The sequence below is a fragment of the Oncorhynchus kisutch genome, unplaced genomic scaffold (assembly GCF_002021735.2).
Source record: "Oncorhynchus kisutch isolate 150728-3 unplaced genomic scaffold, Okis_V2 scaffold4011, whole genome shotgun sequence".
In the NCBI taxonomy this organism is placed as follows: domain Eukaryota; kingdom Metazoa; phylum Chordata; class Actinopteri; order Salmoniformes; family Salmonidae; genus Oncorhynchus; species Oncorhynchus kisutch.
In genome coordinates, this window is record NW_022265956.1 from 285,144 (window position 1) to 305,111 (window position 19,968).

The 19,968-nt window shown below is 47.3% G+C and overlaps 1 protein-coding gene across 1 annotated transcript in view; it reads left to right on the forward strand.

Moving 5' to 3' along the window:
* The window catches only part of LOC109885463 (axin-1-like), a 40,534-nt gene that overhangs the window by 12,507 nt on the left and 8,059 nt on the right, over positions 1-19,968 (forward strand). Inside the window, 7 exon segments of the mRNA XM_031821711.1 lie at positions 373-487; positions 7,616-7,800; positions 8,309-8,455; positions 11,338-11,481; positions 11,644-11,740; positions 17,416-17,553; positions 18,178-18,553. Coding sequence (XP_031677571.1) covers positions 373-487; positions 7,616-7,800; positions 8,309-8,455; positions 11,338-11,481; positions 11,644-11,740; positions 17,416-17,553; positions 18,178-18,553 — 1,202 coding nt within the window.

Here is a 19,968-nt window from a genome sequence, read left to right on the forward strand (position 1 = left end):
CTCTCTCATCTCTCTATTCTCTCTCTATTCTCTCTCTCATCTCTCTATTCTCTCTCTCATCTCTGTATTCTCTCTGTATTCTCTCTCTCATCTCTGTATTCTCTGTATTCTCTCTCTCATCTCTGTATTCTCTCTATTCTCTCTCTCATCTCTGTATTCTCTCTATTCTCTCTCTCATCTCTGTATTCTCTCTATTCTCTCTCTCATCTCTCTCTCTCTATTCTCTCTCTCATCTCTCTATTCTCTCTCTATTCTCTCTCTCATCTCTGTATTCTCTCTATTCTCTCTCTCATCTCTGTATTCTCTCTATTCTCTCTCTCATCTCTCTCATCTCTCTATTCTCTCTCATCTCTGTATTCTCTCTCCTTCCAGGAAGTATATCCAGGATAGTAATGGCATCGTGTCGAGGCAGATTAAACCAGCTACTAAGAGCTTCATCAGAGACTGTGTGGTTCGACTGCATCTGGACCCTGCCATGTTCCAACAGGTAGCAATACATCAACCAATCATGTGATGTTGGAGCAGGTAGCAATGCATCAACCAATCATTACGTGATGTTGGCACAGGAAGCAATGCATCAACCAATCATTATGTGATGTTGGAATAGGTAGCAATGCATCAACCAATCATATGTGATGTTGGAATAGGTAGCAATGCATCAACCAATCATTACGTGATGTTCCAACAGGTAGCAATACATCAACCAATCATGTGATGTTGGAATAGGTAGCAATGCATCAACCAATCATTATGTGATGTTGGAACAGGAAGCAATGCATCAACCAATCATTATGTGGTGTTGGAGCAGGTAGCAATGCATCAACCAATCATTATGTGGTGTTGGAGCAGGTAGCAATGCATCAACCAATCATTATGTGGTGTTGGAGCAGGTAGCAATGCATCAACCAATCATTATGTGATGTTCCAACAGGTAGCAATGCATCAACCAATCAGTACGTGATGTTGGAACAGGAAGCGGTTGTTTTATTAATAACCTTTCACTGACCAGGCAGATGGTTGAGAGCACGTTGTTAATATCCTCCTCTCGGGAAACACAGGAAGCGGTTGTTAATATCCTCCTCTCAGGAGACACAGGAAGCGGTTGTTAATATCCTCCTCTCAGGAGACACAGGAAGCGGTTGTTAATATCCTCCTCTCAGGAGACACAGGAAGCGGTTGTTAATATCCTCCTCTAGGGAAACACAGGAAGCGGTTGTTAATATCCTCCTCTCAGGAGACACAGGAAGCGGTTGTTAATATCCTCCTCTCAGGAGACACAGGAAGCGGTTGTTAATATCCTCCTCTAGGGAGACACAGGAAGCGGTTGTTAATATCCTCCTCTCAGGAGACACAGGAAGCGGTTGTTAATATCCTCCTCTCGGGAGACACAGGAAGCGGTTGTTAATATCCTCCTCTCGGGAGACACAGGAAGCGGTTGTTAATATCCTCCTCTCAGGAGACACAGGAAGCGATTGTTAATATCCTCCTCTAGGGAGACACAGGAAGCGGTTGTTAATATCCTCCTCTCGGGAGACACAGGAAGCGGTTGTTAATATCCTCCTCTCAGGAGACACAGGAAGCGATTGTTAATATCCTCCTCTAGGGAGACACAGGAAGCGATTGTTAATATCCTCCTCTAGGGAGACACAGGAAGCGGTTGTTAATATCCTCCTCTAGGGCGACACAGGAAGCGGTTGTTAATATCCTCCTCTAGGAGACACAGGAAGCGGTTGTTAATATCCTCCTCTCAGGAGACACAGGAAGCGATTGTTAATATCCTCCTCTCGGGAGACACAGGAAGCGGTTGTTAATATCCTACTCTCGGGAGACACAGGAAGCGGTTGTTAATATCCTCCTCTCAGGAGACACAGGAAGCGATTGTTAATATCCTCCTCTAGGGAGACACAGGAAGCGGTTGTTAATATCCTCCTCTCAGGAGACACAGGAAGCGGTTGTTAATATCCTCCTCTCAGGAGACACAGGAAGCGATTGTTAATATCCTCCTCTAGGGAGACACAGGAAGCGATTGTTAATATCCTCCTCTCAGGAGACACAGGAAGCGGTTGTTAATATCCTCCTCTAGGGAGACACAGGATGCGGTTGTTAATATCCTCCTCTCAGGAGACACAGGAAGCGATTGTTAATATCCTCCTCTAGGGAGACACAGGAAGCGGTTGTTAATATCCTCCTCTCAGGAGACACAGGAAGCGATTGTTAATATCCTCCTCTAGGGAGACACAGGATGCGGTTGTTAATATCCTCCTCTCAGGAGACACAGGAAGCGATTGTTAATATCCTCCTCTAGGGAGACACAGGATGCGGTTGTTAATATCCTCCTCTCAGGAGACACAGGAAGCGATTGTTAATATCCTCCTCTAGGGAGACACAGGAAGCGATTGTTAATATCCTCCTCTAGGGAGACACAGGAAGCGATTGTTAATATCCTCCTCTCAGGAGACACAGGAAGCGGTTGTTAATATCCTCCTCTAGGGAGACACAGGATGCGGTTGTTAATATCCTCCTCTAGGGAGACACAGGAAGCGGTTGTTAATATCCTCCTCTAGGGAGACACAGGAATCAGGACACCTATACATTCATTGACATTTTATTGCAGACATATTTTCATGCCCAGTTGTGGACCAGGGCTGGTTGTGTTGGTAGCTTGTACATAACCAACAACTGTGTGTTGCTGCTGGTAGTGAACCCAGCTTCCCTCTCTGTGTTGCTGCTGGTAGTGAACCCAGCTTCCCTCTCTGTGTTGCTGCTGGTAGTAAACCCAGCTTCCCTCTCTGTGTTGCTGCTGGTAGTGAACCCAGCTTTCCCCTCTCTGTGTTGCTGCTGGTAGTAAACCCAGCTTCCCTCTCTGTGTTGCTGCTGGTAGTGAACCCAGCTTCCCTCTCTGTAGGTTGCTGCTGGTAAGAAACCCAGCTTCCTCTCTCTGTGTTAGCTGCTGGTAGTTGAACCCAGCTTGCCCTCTGTGTTGCCTGCTGGTAGAAGAACCCACCGTTCCCGTCTCTCTGTGTTGCTGCTCGGATAGTGAACCCCAAGCTTCCCTCTCTGTGTTGCTGCTGGTAGAGAACCCAGCTTTCCCTCTCTGGTGTGCCTGCTGGTAGTGAACCCAGCTGTCCACTCTCTGTGTTGCTGCTGGGAGTGAACCCAGCTTCCCTCGTCTGTGTGCCTGCTGGTAGGAACCCAGCTTCCCTCTCTGTGTTGCTGCTGGTAGTGAACCCAGCTTCCCTCTCTGTGTTGCTGCTGGTAGTGAACCCAGCTTCCCTCTCTGTGTTGCTGCTGGTAGTGAACCCAGCTTCCCTCTCTGTGTCTGCCTGCGGTTAGTGACCCAGCTTCCTCGCTGTGTTGCGCTGTAGAACCCAGCTTCCCCTCTCCCTGTGTTGCTGCTGTTAGAGAACCCAGCTTCCCTCTCCCTGTGTTGCTGCTGTTAGAGAACCCAGCTTCCCTCTCCCTGTGTTGCTGCTGGTAGAGAACCCAGCTTCCCTCTCTCTGTGTTGCTGCTGGTGGAGAACCCAGCTTCCCTCTCTGTGTTGCTGCTGGTAGTGAACCCAGCTTCCCTCTCTGTGTTGCTGCTGGTGTAGAACCCAGCTTCCCTCTCTCTGTGTTGCTGCTGGTAGAGAACCCAGCTTCCCTCTCTCTGTGTTGCTGCTGGTGAAGAACCCAGCTTCCCTCTCTCTGTGTTGCTGCTGGTAGAGAACCCAGCTTCCCTCTCTCTGTGTTTGCTGCTGGTAGAGAACCCAGCTTCCCTCTCTCTGTGTTGCTGCTGGTGAGGAACCCAGCTTCCCTTTCTCTGTGTTGCTGCTGGTAGAGAACCCAGCTTCCCTCTCTCTGTGTTGCTGCTGGTGTAGAACCCAGCTTCACTCTCTCTGTGTTGCTGCTAGTGTGGAACCCAGCTTCCGTCTCTGGGCTGTGTGTTGCTGCTGGTAGTGAACCCAGCTTCCCTCTCTCTGTGTTGCTGCTGGTAGAGAACCCAGCTTCCCTCTCTCTGTGTTGCTGCTGGTAGTGAACCCAGCTTCCCCTCTCTCTGTGTTGCTGCTGGTGAAGAACCCAGCTTCCCTCTCTCTGTGTTGCTGCTGGTAGAGAACCCAGCTTCCCTCTCTCTGTGTTGCTGCTGGTGTAGAACCCAGCTTCCCTCTCTCTGTGTTGCTGCTGGTGTAGAACCCAGCTTCCCCCTCTCTGTGTTGCTGCTGTTAGAGAACCCAGCTTCCCTCTCTCTGTGTTGCTGCTGGTGAAGAACCCAGCTTCCCTTTCCTGTGTTGCTGCTGGTAGAGAACCCAGCTTCCCTCTCTCTGTGTTGCTGCTGGTGTAGAACCCAGCTTCCCTCTCTCTGTGTTGCTGCTGGTGTAGAACCCAGCTTCCCCCTCTCTGTGTTGCTGCTGTTAGAGAACCCAGCTTCCCTCTCTCTGTGTTGCTGCTGGTGAAGAACCCAGCTTCCCTTTCCTGTGTTGCTGCTGGTAGAGAACCCAGCTTCCCTCTCTCTGTGTTGCTGCTGGTGAAGAACCCAGCTTCCCTCTCTCTGTGTTGCTGCTGGTGAAGAACCCAGCTTCCCTCCCTCTGTGTTGCTGCTGGTGAAGAACCCAGCTTCCCTTTCTCTGTGTTGCTGCTGGTAGAGAACCCAGCTTCCCTCTCTCTGTGTTGCTGCTGGTGTAGAACCCAGCTTCCCTTTCTCTGTGTTGCTGCTGGTAGAGAACCCAGCTTCCCTCTCTCTGTGTTGCTGCTGGTGTAGAACCCAGCTTCCCTCTCTCTGTGTTGCTGCTGGTGTAGAACCCAGCTTCCCTCTCTCTGTGTTGCTGCTGTTAGAGAACCCAGCTTCCCTCTCTCTGTGTTGCTGCTGGTGAAGAACCCAGCTCCCTTTCCTGTGTTGCTGCTGGTAGAGAACCCAGCTTCCCTCTCTGTGTTGCTGCTGGTGAAGAACCCAGCTTCCCTCTCTCTGTGTTGCTGCTGGTAGAGAACCCAGCTTCCCTCTCTGTGTTGCTGCTGGTGAAGAACCCAGCTTCCCTCTCTGTGTTGCTGCTGGTAGAGAACCCAGCTTCCCTCTCTGTGTTGCTGCTGGTAGAGAACCCAGCTTCCCTCTCTCTGTGTTGCTGCTGGTAGAGAACCCAGCTTCCCTCTCTCTGTGTTGCTGCTGGTGTAGAACCCAGCTTCCCTCTCTCTGTGTTGCTGCTGGTGTGGAACCCAGCTTCCCTCTCTCTGTGTTGCTGCTGGTGAAGAACCCAGCTTCCCTTTCTCTGTGTTGCTGCTGGTAGAGAACCCAGCTTCCCTCTCTCTGTGTTGCTGCTGGTGTAGAACCCAGCTTCCCTCTCTCTGTGTTGCTGCTGGTGTGGAACCCAGCTTCCGTCTCTGGGCTGTGTGTTGCTGCTGGTAGTGAACCCAGCTTCCCTCTCTCTGTGTTGCTGCTGGTAGAGAACCCAGCTTCCCCCTCTCTGTGTTGCTGCTGTTAGAGAACCCAGCTTCCCTCTCTCTGTGTTGCTGCTGGTGAAGAACCCAGCTTCCCTTTCCTGTGTTGCTGCTGGTAGAGAACCCAGCTTCCTTCTCTCTGTGTTGCTGCTGGTGAAGAACCCAGCTTCCCTCTCTCTGTGTTGCTGCTGGTGAAGAACCCAGCTTCCCTCCCTCTGTGTTGCTGCTGGTGAAGAACCCAGCTTCCCTTTCTCTGTGTTGCTGCTGGTAGAGAACCCAGCTTCCCTCTCTCTGTGTTGCTGCTGGTGTAGAACCCAGCTTCCCTCTCTCTGTGTTGCTGCTGGTGTAGAACCCAGCTTCCCTCTCTCTGTGTTGCTGCTGTTAGAGAACCCAGCTTCCCTCTCTCTGTGTTGCTGCTGGTGAAGAACCCAGCTTCCCTTTCCTGTGTTGCTGCTGGTAGAGAACCCAGCTTCCCTCTCTCTGTGTTGCTGCTGGTGAAGAACCCAGCTTCCCTCTCTCTGTGTTGCTGCTGGTAGAGAACCCAGCTTCCCTCTCTCCGTGTTGCTGCTGGTGAAGAACCCAGCTTCCCTCTCCCTGTGTTGCTGCTGGTAGAGAACCCAGCTTCCCTCTCTGTGTTGCTGCTGGTGAAGAACCCAGCTTCCCTCTCTGTGTTGCTGCTGGTAGAGAACCCAGCTTCCCTCTCTGTGTTGCTGCTGGTAGAGAACCCAGCTTCCCTCTCTCTGTGTTGCTGCTGGTAGAGAACCCAGCTTCCCTCTCTCTGTGTTGCTGCTGGTGTGGAACCCAGCTTCCCTCTCTCTGTGTTGCTGCTGGTGAAGAACCCAGCTTCCCTTTCTCTGTGTTGCTGCTGGTAGAGAACCCAGCTTCCCTCTCTCTGTGTTGCTGCTGGTGTAGAACCCAGCTTCCCTCTCTCTGTGTTGCTGCTGGTGTGGAACCCAGCTTCCGTCTCTGGGCTGTGTGTTGCTGCTGGTAGTGAACCCAGCTTCCCTCTCTCTGTGTTGCTGCTGTTAGAGAACCCAGCTTCCCTCTCTCTGTGTTGCTGCTGGTAGTGAACCCAGCTTCCCTCTCTCTGTGTTGCTGCTGGTGAAGAACCCAGCTTCCCTTTCTCTGTGTTGCTGCTGGTAGAGAACCCAGCTTCCCTCTCTCTGTGTTGCTGCTGGTGAAGAACCCAGCTTCCCTCTCTCTGTGTTGCTGCTGGTAGAGAACCCAGCTTCCCTCTCTCTGTGTTGCTGCTGGTGAAGAACCCAGCTTCCCTCTCCCTGTGTTGCTGCTGGTAAAGAACCCAGCTTCCCTCTCTGTGTTGCTGCTGGTGAAGAACCCAGCTTCCCTCTCTGTGTTGCTGCTGGTAGAGAACCCAGCTTCCCTCTCTGTGTTGCTGCTGGTAGAGAACCCAGCTTCCCTTTCTCTGTGTTGCTGCTGGTAGAGAACCCAGCTTCCCTCTCTCTGTGTTGCTGCTGGTGTAGAACCCAGCTTCCCTCTCTCTGTGTTGCTGCTGGTGTGGAACCCAGCTTCCCTCTCTCTGTGTTGCTGCTGGTGAAGAACCCAGCTTCCCTTCCTCTGTGTTGCTGCTGGTAGAGAACCCAGCTTCCCTCTCTCTGTGTTGCTGCTGGTGTAGAACCCAGCTTCCCTCTCTCTGTGTTGCTGCTGGTGTGGAACCCAGCTTCCGTCTCTGGGCTGTGTGTTGCTGCTGGTAGTGAACCCAGCTTCCCTCTCTCTGTGTTGCTGCTGGTAGAGAACCCAGCTTCCCTCTCTCTGTGTTGCTGCTGGTAGTGAACCCAGCTTCCCTCTCTCTGTGTTGCTGCTGGTGAAGAACCCAGCTTCCCTCTCTCTGTGTTGCTGCTGGTAGAGAACCCAGCTTCCCTCTCTCTGTGTTGCTGCTGGTGTAGAACCCAGCTTCCCTCTCTCTGTGTTGCTGCTGGTAGAGAACCCAGCTTCCCTCTCTCTGTGTTGCTGCTGGTGTAGAACCCAGTTTCCCTCTCTCTGTGTTGCTGCTGGTGTAGAACCCAGTTTCCCTCTCTCTGTGTTGCTGCTGGTAGAGAACCCAGCTTCCCTCTCTCTGTGTTGCTGCTGGTGAAGAACCCAGCTTCCCCTCATTTTTAGTCTCACCTTCGTTTTTTCTTTTGTTTTATAGCCCGAATGAACAATACATTTTTTGAAACTTTGTACTGAAGCGAAGTCGTCCCTCTCCCAGGCCCAGACGGAGATCCAGAGCACTATGGAGGAGAACACCTACCCTCTGTTCCTGAAGTCAGACAGCTACCTGGAGTACACCCAGACAGGGGAGGAGAGCCCCAAACCACCCAGCGACCACAGCTCCTCATCGGGTCCTGGGCAGCCTGGCTACCTGCCCACCCTCACAGAAGACGTAGAGTGGAGGTGTGTGTCTCTCTGCGTGTCTAGAGTCTGCGTGTCTAGAGTCTGCGTGTATAGAGTCTGCGTGTCTAGTCTGCGTGTCTAGAGTCTGCGTGTCTAGAGTCTGTGTGTCTAGAGTCTGTGTGTCTAGAGTCTGTGTGTCTAGAGTCTGTGTGTCTAGAGTCTGCGTGTCTAGAGTCTGCGTGTCTCTCTGCGTGTCTCTCTGCGTGTCTCTCTGCGTGTCTCGAGTCTGCGTGTCTCTCTGCGTATTCTTGTCTGTATTGTGTTGTTGTTGTCAGCACCATGTCACCAGGTTAAACTCCTGGTGTCTAGAGTCTGTGTGTATTCTTGTCTGTATTGTGTTGTTGTCAGCACCATGTCACCAGGTTAAACTCCTGGTGTCTAGAGTCTGTGTGTCTAGAGTCTGCGTATTCTTGTCTGTATTGTGTTGTTGTTGTCAGCACCATGTCACCAGGTTAAACTCCAGGTCCAGGTGAATGTAACTTGGTGAATTAAGGTGGTTGTGTTTCAGGTGCCGGGAGGAGGAGGAGGAAGAGGAGGAGGGAGAAGAGGAGAGCGGGGATACGCAGGCCAGCAGGCTGACCCAGAGGTTGCTAATGGAGACGGCTCCTCACAGAGTGTCGACCAATCGGAGAGCAGGGGAAAGCCGAGAGTACAGGTTGGAGTCCAGAGAGAGTGTGTATGGACGTGTGTGTGTGTGTGTGATACCCGTATCGCCGGGATGATACCAGTATCGCCGGGAGGATGCCCGTATCGCCGGGATGATACCCGTATCGCCGGGATGATACCCGTATCGCCGGGAGGATACCCGTATCGCCGGGATGATACCCGTATCGCCGGGATGATACCCGTATCGCCGGGAGGATGCCCGCATCGCCGGGAGGATGCCCGTATCGCCGGGAGGATGCCAGCATCACCGGGATGATACTAGTATCGCCGGGAGGAGGCCCTTATCGCCGGGAGGAGGCCCTTATCGCCGGGAAGAGGCCCGTATCGCCGGGAGGAGGCCCGTATCGCCGGGAGGAGGCCCGTATCGCCGGGAGGAGGCCCGTATCGCCGGGAGGAGGCCCGTATCGCGCGGCAAGGCAACAAAACACGAAGCAGATTTAACTTCTTTAGGAGAACAGCCATCATGTTGGAAACGGACATCATCATGCTGTCATCCAGAGTCACATTCATCTTCCAAGATTTAGCTTCAATAATTAACATACGAGTTTGATCTGCTTCCTGTTTTGGAAAAATATTGAGATACTGGTATCATCATAGCTCTAGTGTTGTCTGATGAGGGAATATATATATATATCTACAGTGCCTTGCGAAAGTATTCGGCCCCCTTGAACTTTGCGACCTTTTGCCACATTTCAGGCGTCAAACATAAAGATATAAAACTGTATTTTTTTGTGAGAGTTTGCTGCACTGAAAGTAAAGGGGCTGAATAATTTTGCACGCCCAATTTTTCAGTTTTGATTTGTTAAAAAAGTTTGAAATATCCAATAAATGTCGTTCCACTTCATGATTGTGTCCCACTTGTTGTTGATTCTTCACAAAAAAATACAGTTTTATATCTTTATCTATATATATATATATATATATATATATATATATATATATATATTACACACAATACTCCATAGTGACGAAGCAAAACGTTTTTTATTTATTTGTACATTTATTAAAAATAAAAGACTGACATTTACATAATGACATCACAATACCTCATAATGACATCACAATACCTCATAATGACATCACAATACCTCATAATGACATCACAATACCTCATAATGACATCACAATACCTCATAATGACATCACAATACCTCATAATGACATCACAATACCTCATAATGACAAAGCAAAACGTTTAAAAAAAAATATATTTTTAACTCTACATATTTACGTAAGTATTCACACCCTTTACTCAGTACTTTGTTGAAGCACCTTTGGCAGCGATTACAGCCTTGAGTCTTCTTGGGTATTATTACGCTACAAGCTTGGCACACCTGTATTTGGGGAATTTCTCCCTTCTCTGCAGATCCTCTCAAGTTCTGTCAGGTTGGATGGGGAGTTTTGCTGCACAGCTATTTTCTCTCCAGAGATGTTCGATCGGGTTCAAGTCCGGGCTCTGTCTGGGCCACTCAAGGACATTGAGACTTGTCCTGAAGCCATTCCTGTGTTGTCTTGGCTGTGTGCTTTAGGGTCATTATCCTGTTGGAAGGTGAACCTTCGTCCCAGTCTGAGGTCCTGAGTGCTCTGGAGCAGGTTTTCATCAAGGGTCTCTCTGTACTTTGCTCCGTTCATATTTCCCTCGATCCTGACTAGTCTCACAGTCCCTGCCGCTGAAAAACAACCCAACAGCATGATGCTGCCACCACCATGCTTCACCGTAGGGATGGTGCCAGGTTTCCTCCAGACATGATGCTTGGTATTCCTGCTAAAGAGTTCAATCTTGGTTTCATCAGACCAGAGAATCTTGTTTCTCATAGGTCTGAGAGTCCTTTAGGTACCTTTTGGCAAACTCCAAGCGGGTTGTCGTGAGCCTTTTACTGAGTGGCTTCCGTCTGGCAATTCAGTACCATAAAGGCCTTCTGGAAGGTTCTCATCTCCACAGAGGAACTATAGAGCTCTGTCAGAGTGACCATCGGGTTCTTGGTCACATCCCCGACGAAGGCCCTTCTCCACTGATTGTTCAGTTTGGCCGGGTGGCCAGCTGTAGGAAGAGTCTTAGTGGCTCCAAACTTCTTCCTTTTAAGAATGATGGAGGCCACTGTGTTCTTGGGGACCTTCAATGCTGCAGACATTGTTTGGTACCCTTCCCCAGATCTGTGCCTTGATACAGATCTGTGCCTTGATCTACTGACAATTCCTTCGACCTCATGTCTTGGTTTTTGCTCTGACATGCACTGTCAACTGTGGGACCTTATATTGACAGGTGTGTGCCTTTCCAAATCATGTCCAATCAATAGAATTTACCACAGGTGGACAACAATCAAGTTGTAGAAACATGTCAAAGATGATCAATGGAAACCAGATGCACCTGAGCTCAATTTCAACATGTCATAGCAAAGGGTCTGAATACTTATGGAAATACAGTTTATATTTTTTGCAAATATTTCTATAAAATTCTGTTTTCGCTTTTGTCATTATGGGATATTATGTGTAGATTGAGAATTTGTTATTTAATCAATTTTAGAACAAGGCTGTAACATAACAAAATGTGGAAAATGTGAAGGGGTTTGAATACTTCCTGTGTCTGTGTGTGTGTGTGTGTGTGTGTGTGTGTGTGTGTGTGTGTGTGTCTCTGTATGTGTGTCTGTGTGTGTGTGTGTGTGTGTGTGTGTGTGTGTGTGTCTGTGTGTCTCTCTGTGTCTCTGCGTGTGTGTGTCTGTGTGTCTCTGCGTGTGTGTGTGTCTCTGCGTGTGTGTGTGTCTCTGCGTGTGTGTGTGTCTCTGCGTGTGTGTGTGTGTCTCTGCGTGTGTGTGTGTCTCTGCGTGTGTGTGTTGTCTCTGTGTGTGTGTGTGCCTGTGTGTGTGACCTCAGACCATGCAGAGAGCCGGTGGTTAACCCCTACTACGTGAACATGGGTTCTGCTCGCGCCCCGGCAACCAGCGCTAACGACAGTGAACAGCAGAGCTTGTCCAGCGTCTCCGACGGCGACACACTCTCACTGACCGACAGCAGTGTGTGAGTACACACACACGGAAATACACACACACGGAAATACACACACACACATCCTCTATCTGTCACACATACATACACTGTCATGGACTTTTTGCACAAACACACTGAAACACATTCTTCTGAATACTAACATGTGTGTGTGTGTGTGTGTGTGTGTTGCAGGGATGGTGTTCCACCCTACCGGTATCGTAAACAGCATCGTAGAGAGATGCATGAAAGTGCCAAAGCCAACGGACGCGTGCCCCTACCTCACATACCTGTAAGTAGTATACACACTACACACTACCTCATACCCTACCTCATATACCTGTAAGTAGTATACACACTACCTCATACCCTACCTCATATACCCTTTAAGTAGTATACTCACTACCTCTACCCTACCTCATACCCTACCTCATATACCTGTAAGTAGTATACACACTACACACTACCTCATACCCTACATCATATACCTGTAAGTAGTATACCCACTACACACTACCTCATACCCTACCTCATATACCTGTAAGTAGTATACACACTACCTCATACCCTACCTCCATACCCTACCTCATATACCTTTAAGTAGTATACACACTACACACTACCTCATACCCTACCTCATACCCTACCTCATACCCTACCTCATATACCTGTAAGTAGTATACGCACTACCTCATACCCTACCTCATATACTAGTAAGTAGTATACACACTACACACTACCTCATACCCTACCTCATATACCTGTAAGTAGTATACACACTACACACTACCTCATACCCTACCTCATATACCTGTAAGTAGTATACACACTACCTCATACCCTACCTCATATACCTGTAAGTAGTATACGCACTACACACTACCTCATACCCTACCTCATACCTGTAAGTAGTATACACACTACCTCATACCCTACCTCCATACCCTACCTCATATACCTGTAAGTAGTATACACACTACACACTACCTCATACCCTACCTCATACCCTACCTCATACCCTACCTCATATACCTGTAAGTAGTATACACACTACCTCATACCCTACCTCATATACCTGTAAGTAGTATACACACTACCTCATACCCTACCTCATATACCTGTAAGTAGTATACGCACTACACACTACCTCATACCCTACCTCATACCTGTAAGTAGTATAAACATTACCTCATACCCTACCTCATATACCTGTAAGTAGAATACACACTACCTCATACCCTACCTCATATACCTGTAAGTAGTATACACACTACACACTACCTCATACCCTACCTCATATACCTGTAAGTAGTATACACACTACCTTATACCCTACCTCATATACCTGTAAGTAGTATACACACTACCTCATACCCTACCTCATACCCTACCTCATATACTAGTAAGTAGTATACACACTACACACTACCTCATACCCTACCTCATATACCTGTAAGTAGTATACACACTACACACTACCTCATACCCTACCTCATATACCTGTAAGTAGTATACACACTACCTCATACCCTACCTCATATACCTGTAAGTAGTATACGCACTACACACTACCTCATACCCTACCTCATACCTGTAAGTAGTATAAACACTACCTCATACCCTACCTCCATACCCTACCTCATATACCTGTAAGTAGTATACACACTACACACTACCTCATACCCTACCTCATACCCTACCTCATACCCTACCTCATATACCTGTAAGTAGTATACACACTACCTCATACCCTACCTCATATACTAGTAAGTAGTATACACACTACACACTACCTCATACCCTACCGCATATACCTGTAAGTAGTATACACACTACACACTACCTCATACCCTACCTCATATACCTGTAAGTAGTATACACACTACCTCATACCCTACCTCATATACCTGTAAGTAGTATACGCACTACACACTACCTCATACCCTACCCTCATACCTGTAAGTAGTATAAACACTACCTCATACCCTACCTCATATACCTGTAAGTAGAATACACACTACCTCATACCCTACCTCATATACCTGTAAGTAGTATACACACTACACACTACCTCATACCCTACCTCATATACCTGTAAGTAGTATACACACTACCTTATACCCTACCTCATATACCTGTAAGTAGTATACACACTACCTCATACCCTACCTCATACCCTACCTCATATACCTGTAAGTAGTATACACACTACACACTACCTCATACCCTACATCATATACCTGTAAGTAGTATACACACTACACACTACCTCATACCCTACCTCATATACCTGTAAGTAGTATACACACTACCTCATACCCTACCTCATATACCTGTAAGTAGTATACGCACTACACACTACCTCATACCCTACCTCATACCTGTAAGTAGTATAAACACTACCTCATACCCTACCTCATATACCTGTAAGTAGAATACACACTACCTCATACCCTACCTCATATACCTGTAAGTAGTATACACACTACACACTACCTCATACCCTACCTCATATACCTGTAAGTAGTATACACACTACCTTATACCCTACCTCATATACCTGTAAGTAGTATACACACTACCTCATACCCTACCTCATACCCTACCTCATATACCTGTAAGTAGTATACACACTACACACTACTTCATACCCTACATCATATACCTGTAAGTAGTATACCCACTACACACTACCTCATACCCTACCTCATATACCTGTAAGTAGTATACACACTACACACTACCTCATACCCTACCTCCATACCCTACCTCATATACCTGTAAGTAGTATACACACTACACACTACCTCATACCCTACCTCATACCCTACCTCATATACCTGTAAGTAGTATACACACTACCTCATACCCTACCTCATATACTAGTAAGTAGTATACACACTACACACTACCTCATACCCTACCTCATATACCTGTAAGTAGTATACACACTACACACTACCTCAAACCCTACCTCATATACCTGTAAGTAGTATACACACTACCTCATACCCTACCTCATATACCTGTAAGTAGTATACGCACTACACACTACCTCATACCCTACCTCATACCCTACCTCATATACCTGTAAGTAGAATACACACTACCTCATACCCTACCTCATATACCTGTAAGTAGTATACACACTACACACTACCTCATACCCTACCTCATATACCTGTAAGTAGTATACACACTACCTTATACCCTACCTCATATACCTGTAAGTAGTATACACACTACCTCATACCCTACCTCATACCCTACCTCATATACCTGTAAGTAGTATACACACTACACACTACCTCATACCCTACATCATATACCTGTAAGTAGTATACCCACTACACACTACCTCATACCCTACCTCATATACCTGTAAGTAGTATACACACAACACACTACCTCATACCCTACCTCCATACCCTACCTCATATACCTGTAAGTAGTATACACACTACACACTACCTCATACCCTACCTCATACCCTACCTCATACCCTACCTCATATACCTGTAAGTAGTATACACACTACCTCATACCCTACCTCATATACTAGTAAGTAGTATACACACTACACACTACACACTACCTCATACCCTACCTCATATACATGTAAGTAGTATACACACTACACACTACCTCAAACCCTACCTCATATACCTGTAAGTAGTATACACACTACCTCATACCCTACCTCATATACCTGTAAGTAGTATACGCACTACACACTACCTCATACCCTACCTCATACCCTACCTCATATACCTGTAAGTAGTATAAACACTACCTCATACCCTACCTCATATACCTGTAAGTAGAATACACACTACCTCATACCCTACCTCATACCATACCTCATATACCTGTAAGTAGTATACACACTTCCTCATACCCTACCTCATATACCTGTAAGTAGAATACACACTACCTCATACCCTACCTCATATACCTGTAAGTAGTATACACACTACACACTACCTCATACCCTACCTCACATACCTGTAAGTAGTATATAAACTAGACACTACTTTATACCCTACCTCCATACCCTACCTCATATACCTGTAAGTATACACTATCAAAATACTAAATATTTGACATACTAAATAGTTTCACTGTTCCAGTAGAATGAATGTGGTCTCTATCTGGTGCCGGCTGTGGTCCTAACGGTAGATCCTGTGTATGATCTGATAAATGTTCTGTGGTCCTGATAGATGTTCTGTGGTCCAGATAGATGTTCTGTGGTCCTGATAGATGTTCTGTGGTCCTAACAGTAGACCCTGTGAATGATGTTGATCTGATAGATGTTCTGTGGTCCTTAACAGTAGATCCTGTGTATGATCTGATAAATGTTCTGTGGTCCTGATAGATGTTCTGTGGTCCTGATAGATGTTCTGTGGTCCTAACAGTAGACCCTGTGTATGATCTGATAAAGGTTCTGTGGTCCTTAACAGTAGACCCTGTGAATGATGTTGATCTGATAGATGTTCTGTGGTCCTGATAGATGTTCTGTGGTCCTGATAGATGTTCTGTGGTCCTAACAGTAGACCCTGTGAATGATGTTGATCTGATAGATGTTCTGTGGTCCTTAACAGTAGATCCTGTGTATGATCTGATAAATGTTCTGTGGTCCTGATAGATGTTCTGTGGTCCTGATAGATGTTCTGTGGTCCTAACAGTAGACCCTGTGAATGATGTTGATCTGATAGATGTTCTGTGGTCCTTAACAGTAGACCCTGTGTATGATCTGATAAATGTTCTGTGGTCCTTAACAGTAGACCCTGTGAATGATGTTGATCTGATAGATGTTCTGTGGTCCTGATAGATGTTCTGTGGTCCTGATAGATGTTCTGTGGTCCTAACAGTAGACTCTGTGAATGATCTGATAGATATTCTGTGGTCCTAACAGTAGACTCTGTGAATGATGTTGATCTGATAGATGTTCTGTGGTCCTTAACAGTAGATCCTGTGTATGATCTGATAAATGTTCTGTGGTCCTGATAGATGTTCTTTGGTCCTAACAGTAGACCCTGTGTATGATCTGATAAATGTTCTGTGGTCCTTAACAGTAGACCCTGTGAATGATGTTGATCTGATAGATGTTCTGTGGTCCTGATAGATGTTCTGTGGTCCTGATAGATGTTCTGTGGTCCTAACAGTAGACTCTGTGAATGATCTGATAGATATTCTGTGGTCCTAACAGTAGACTCTGTGAATGATGTTGATCTGATAGATGTTCTGTGGTCCTTAACAGTAGATCCTGTGTATGATCTGATAAATGTTCTGTGGTCCTGATAGATGTTCTTTGGTCCTAACAGTAGACCCTGTGTATGATCTGATAAATGTTCTGTGGTCCTTAACAGTAGACCCTGTGAATGATGTTGATCTGATAGATGTTCTGTGGTCCTAACAGTAGACTCTGAATGATCTGATAGATGTTCTGTGGTCCTAACAGTAGACTCTGTGAATAATCTGATAGATGTTCTGTGGTCCTGATAGATGTTCTGTGGTCCTAACAGTAGACTCTGTGAATGATCTGATAGATGTTCTGTGGTCCTAACAGTAGACTCTGTGAATGATCTGATAGATGTTCTGTGGTCCTAACAGTAGACCCTGTGAATGATGTTGATCTGATAGATGTTCTGTGGTCCTTAACAGTAGATCCTGTGTATGATCTGATAAATGTTCTGTGGTCCTGATAGATGTTCTGTGGTCCTGATAGATGTTCTGTGGTCCTGATAGATGTTCTGTGGTCCTGATAGATGTTCTGTGGTCCTGATAGATGTTCTGTGGTCCTGATAGATGTTCTGTGGTCCTAACAGTAGACCCTGTGAATGATGTTGATCTGATAGATGTTCTGTGGTCCTAACAGTAGACCCTGTGAATGATCTGATAGATGTTCTGTGGTCCTAACAGTAGACCCTGTGAATGATGTTGATCTGATAGATGTTCTGTGTCTAGCGTACGTACCGTGTACCAAAGGATGTCCACGTTGAGCCGGAGAGGTTTGCTGTTGACCTCATCAGTCGACTGGAGGCAGTTCTGAGAGAGAGAGAAGCACAGGAGAGGCTGGAGGAGAGACTGAAGAGGGTCAGACTGGTACGTACTGGGAGGGTGTGTGTGTGTGTGTGTGTGAGACGTATCTGTGGCGTGTGCGTCGTTTGGATGTGTGTGTGTGTGTGTGTGTGACGTGTGTGTGGTTTGGATGTGTGTGTGTGTGTGACGTGTGTGTGGTTTGGATGTGTGTGTGTGTGGTTTGGGTGTGTGTGGTTTGGATGTGTGTGTGTGTGTGGTTTGGATGTGTGTGTGTGTGACGTGTGTGTGGTTTGGATGTGTGTGTGACGTGTGACGTGTGTGTGGTTTGGATGTGTGTGTGTGTGTGTGTGACGTGTGCGAGGTTTGGATGTGTGTGTGATGTGTGCGAGGTTTGGATATGTGTGTGTGTGTGTGACGTGTGCGTGGTTTGGGTGGGTGTGTGTGTGTGTGTGACGTGTGCGTGGTTTGGATGTGTGTGTGTGTGTGTGACGTGTGCGTGGTTTGGATGTGTGTGTGTGTGTGACGTGTGCGTGGTTTGGATGTGTGTGTGTGTGTGACGTGTGCGTGGTTTGGATGTGTGTGTGTGTGTGTGACGTGTGCGTGGTTTGGATGGTAATCATCCCACACACACACTAACCTGCTTCTCCTCTAACCCCGCCCCTTCTTTTCTTTCCTGCTGTGTGATAGGAGGAGGAGGGTGACGATGCCGACGTCTCCATGGTAAACTCCCTCCCCCCCTACGGCAACAAGCCCCTCCCCCCCTCCACCTCGTCCCTCTACCCCCACTACGGGTCCCGTTATTCAGAGACCTCGTACAACGGTGTTCTGGCGCTACAGGACGCGCACGAGGAGAACCCGGAGGCCATCTTGGACGAACACGTGCAGAGAGTGATGGAGACGCCGGGGTGTCAGTCACCAGGCACCGGGAGACATTCGCCCAAGTCCCGCTCCCCCGACGGAGGGGTGTACCCTCCACCTCACTCTGGGAGAACCCAGTGGCCTCCAGGGGTGAAAGGTCACAAGCCAGGAGCCAAGGGAGGGGACCCAATGGGGATGGGAGCAGGTATTTTAATGTTGTCTTTATTTCGTGGTGTCCAATTGTTTTTAGTAGCTACTATCTTGTCTCATCGCTACAACTCCCGTACGGGCTCGGGAGAGACGAAGGTTGAAAGTCATGCGTCCTCCGATACACAACCGAAACAAGCCGCACTGCTTCTTAACACAGCGCGCATCCAACCCGGAAGCCAGCCGCACCAATGTGTCGGAGGAAACACCGTGCACCTGGCAACCTTGATTTTTTTTTTTGTCGAGCAGTGACATATATATATATATAAATAAATAAAAATAAGACACCTGTCTGATTCACATCTGTCTGATTCACACCTGTCTGATTCACACCTGTCTGATTCACACCTGTCTGATTCACACCTGTCTGATTCACACCTGTCTGATTCACACCTGTCTGATTCACATCTGTCTGATTCACACCTGTCTGATTCACACCTGTCTGATTCACACCTGTCTGATTCACACCTGTCTGATTCACACCTGTCTGATTCACACCTGTCTGATTCACATCTGTCTGATTCACACCTGTCTGATTCACATCTGTCTGATTCACATCTGTCTGATTCACACCTGTCTGATTCACATCTGTCTGATTCACACCTGTCTGATTCACATCTGTCTGATTCACACCTGTCTGATTCACATCTGTCTGATTCACACCTGTCTGATTCACACCTGTCTGATTCACATCTGTCTGATTCACACGTGTCTGATTCACATCTGTCTGATTCACACCTGTCTGATTCACACCTGTCTGATTCACACCTGTCTGATTCACACCTGTCTGATTCACACCTGTCTGATTCACATCTGTCTGATTCACATCTGTCTGATTCACACCTGTCTGATTCACACCTGTCTGATTCACACCTGTCTGATTCACACCTGTCTGATTCACATCTGTCTGATTCACATCTGTCTGATTCACACCTGTCTGATTCACACCTGTCTGATTCACATCTGTCTGATTCACATCTGTCTGATTCACATCTGTCTGATTCACATCTGTCTGATTCACATCTGTCTGATTCACACCTGTCTGATTCACATCTGTCTGATTCACATCTGTCTGATTCACACCTGTCTTAATGGACAGAAGAGGACTGGCCACCCCTCAGAGCCTGATTTACACATAGTAGTAGTCCTATAGGCTACCTGGCCTGATTACACATAGTAGTAGTCCTATAGGCTACCTGGCCTGATTACACATAGTAGTAGTCCTATAGGCTACCTGGCCTGAATAGTAGTAGTCCTATAGGCTACCTGGCCTGAATAGTAGTAGTCCTATAGGCTACCTGGCCTGAATAGTAGTAGTCCTATAGGCTACCTGGCCTGATTACACATAGTAGTAGTCCTATAGGCTACCTGGCCTGAATAGCACATAGTAGTAGTCCTATAGGCTACCTGGCC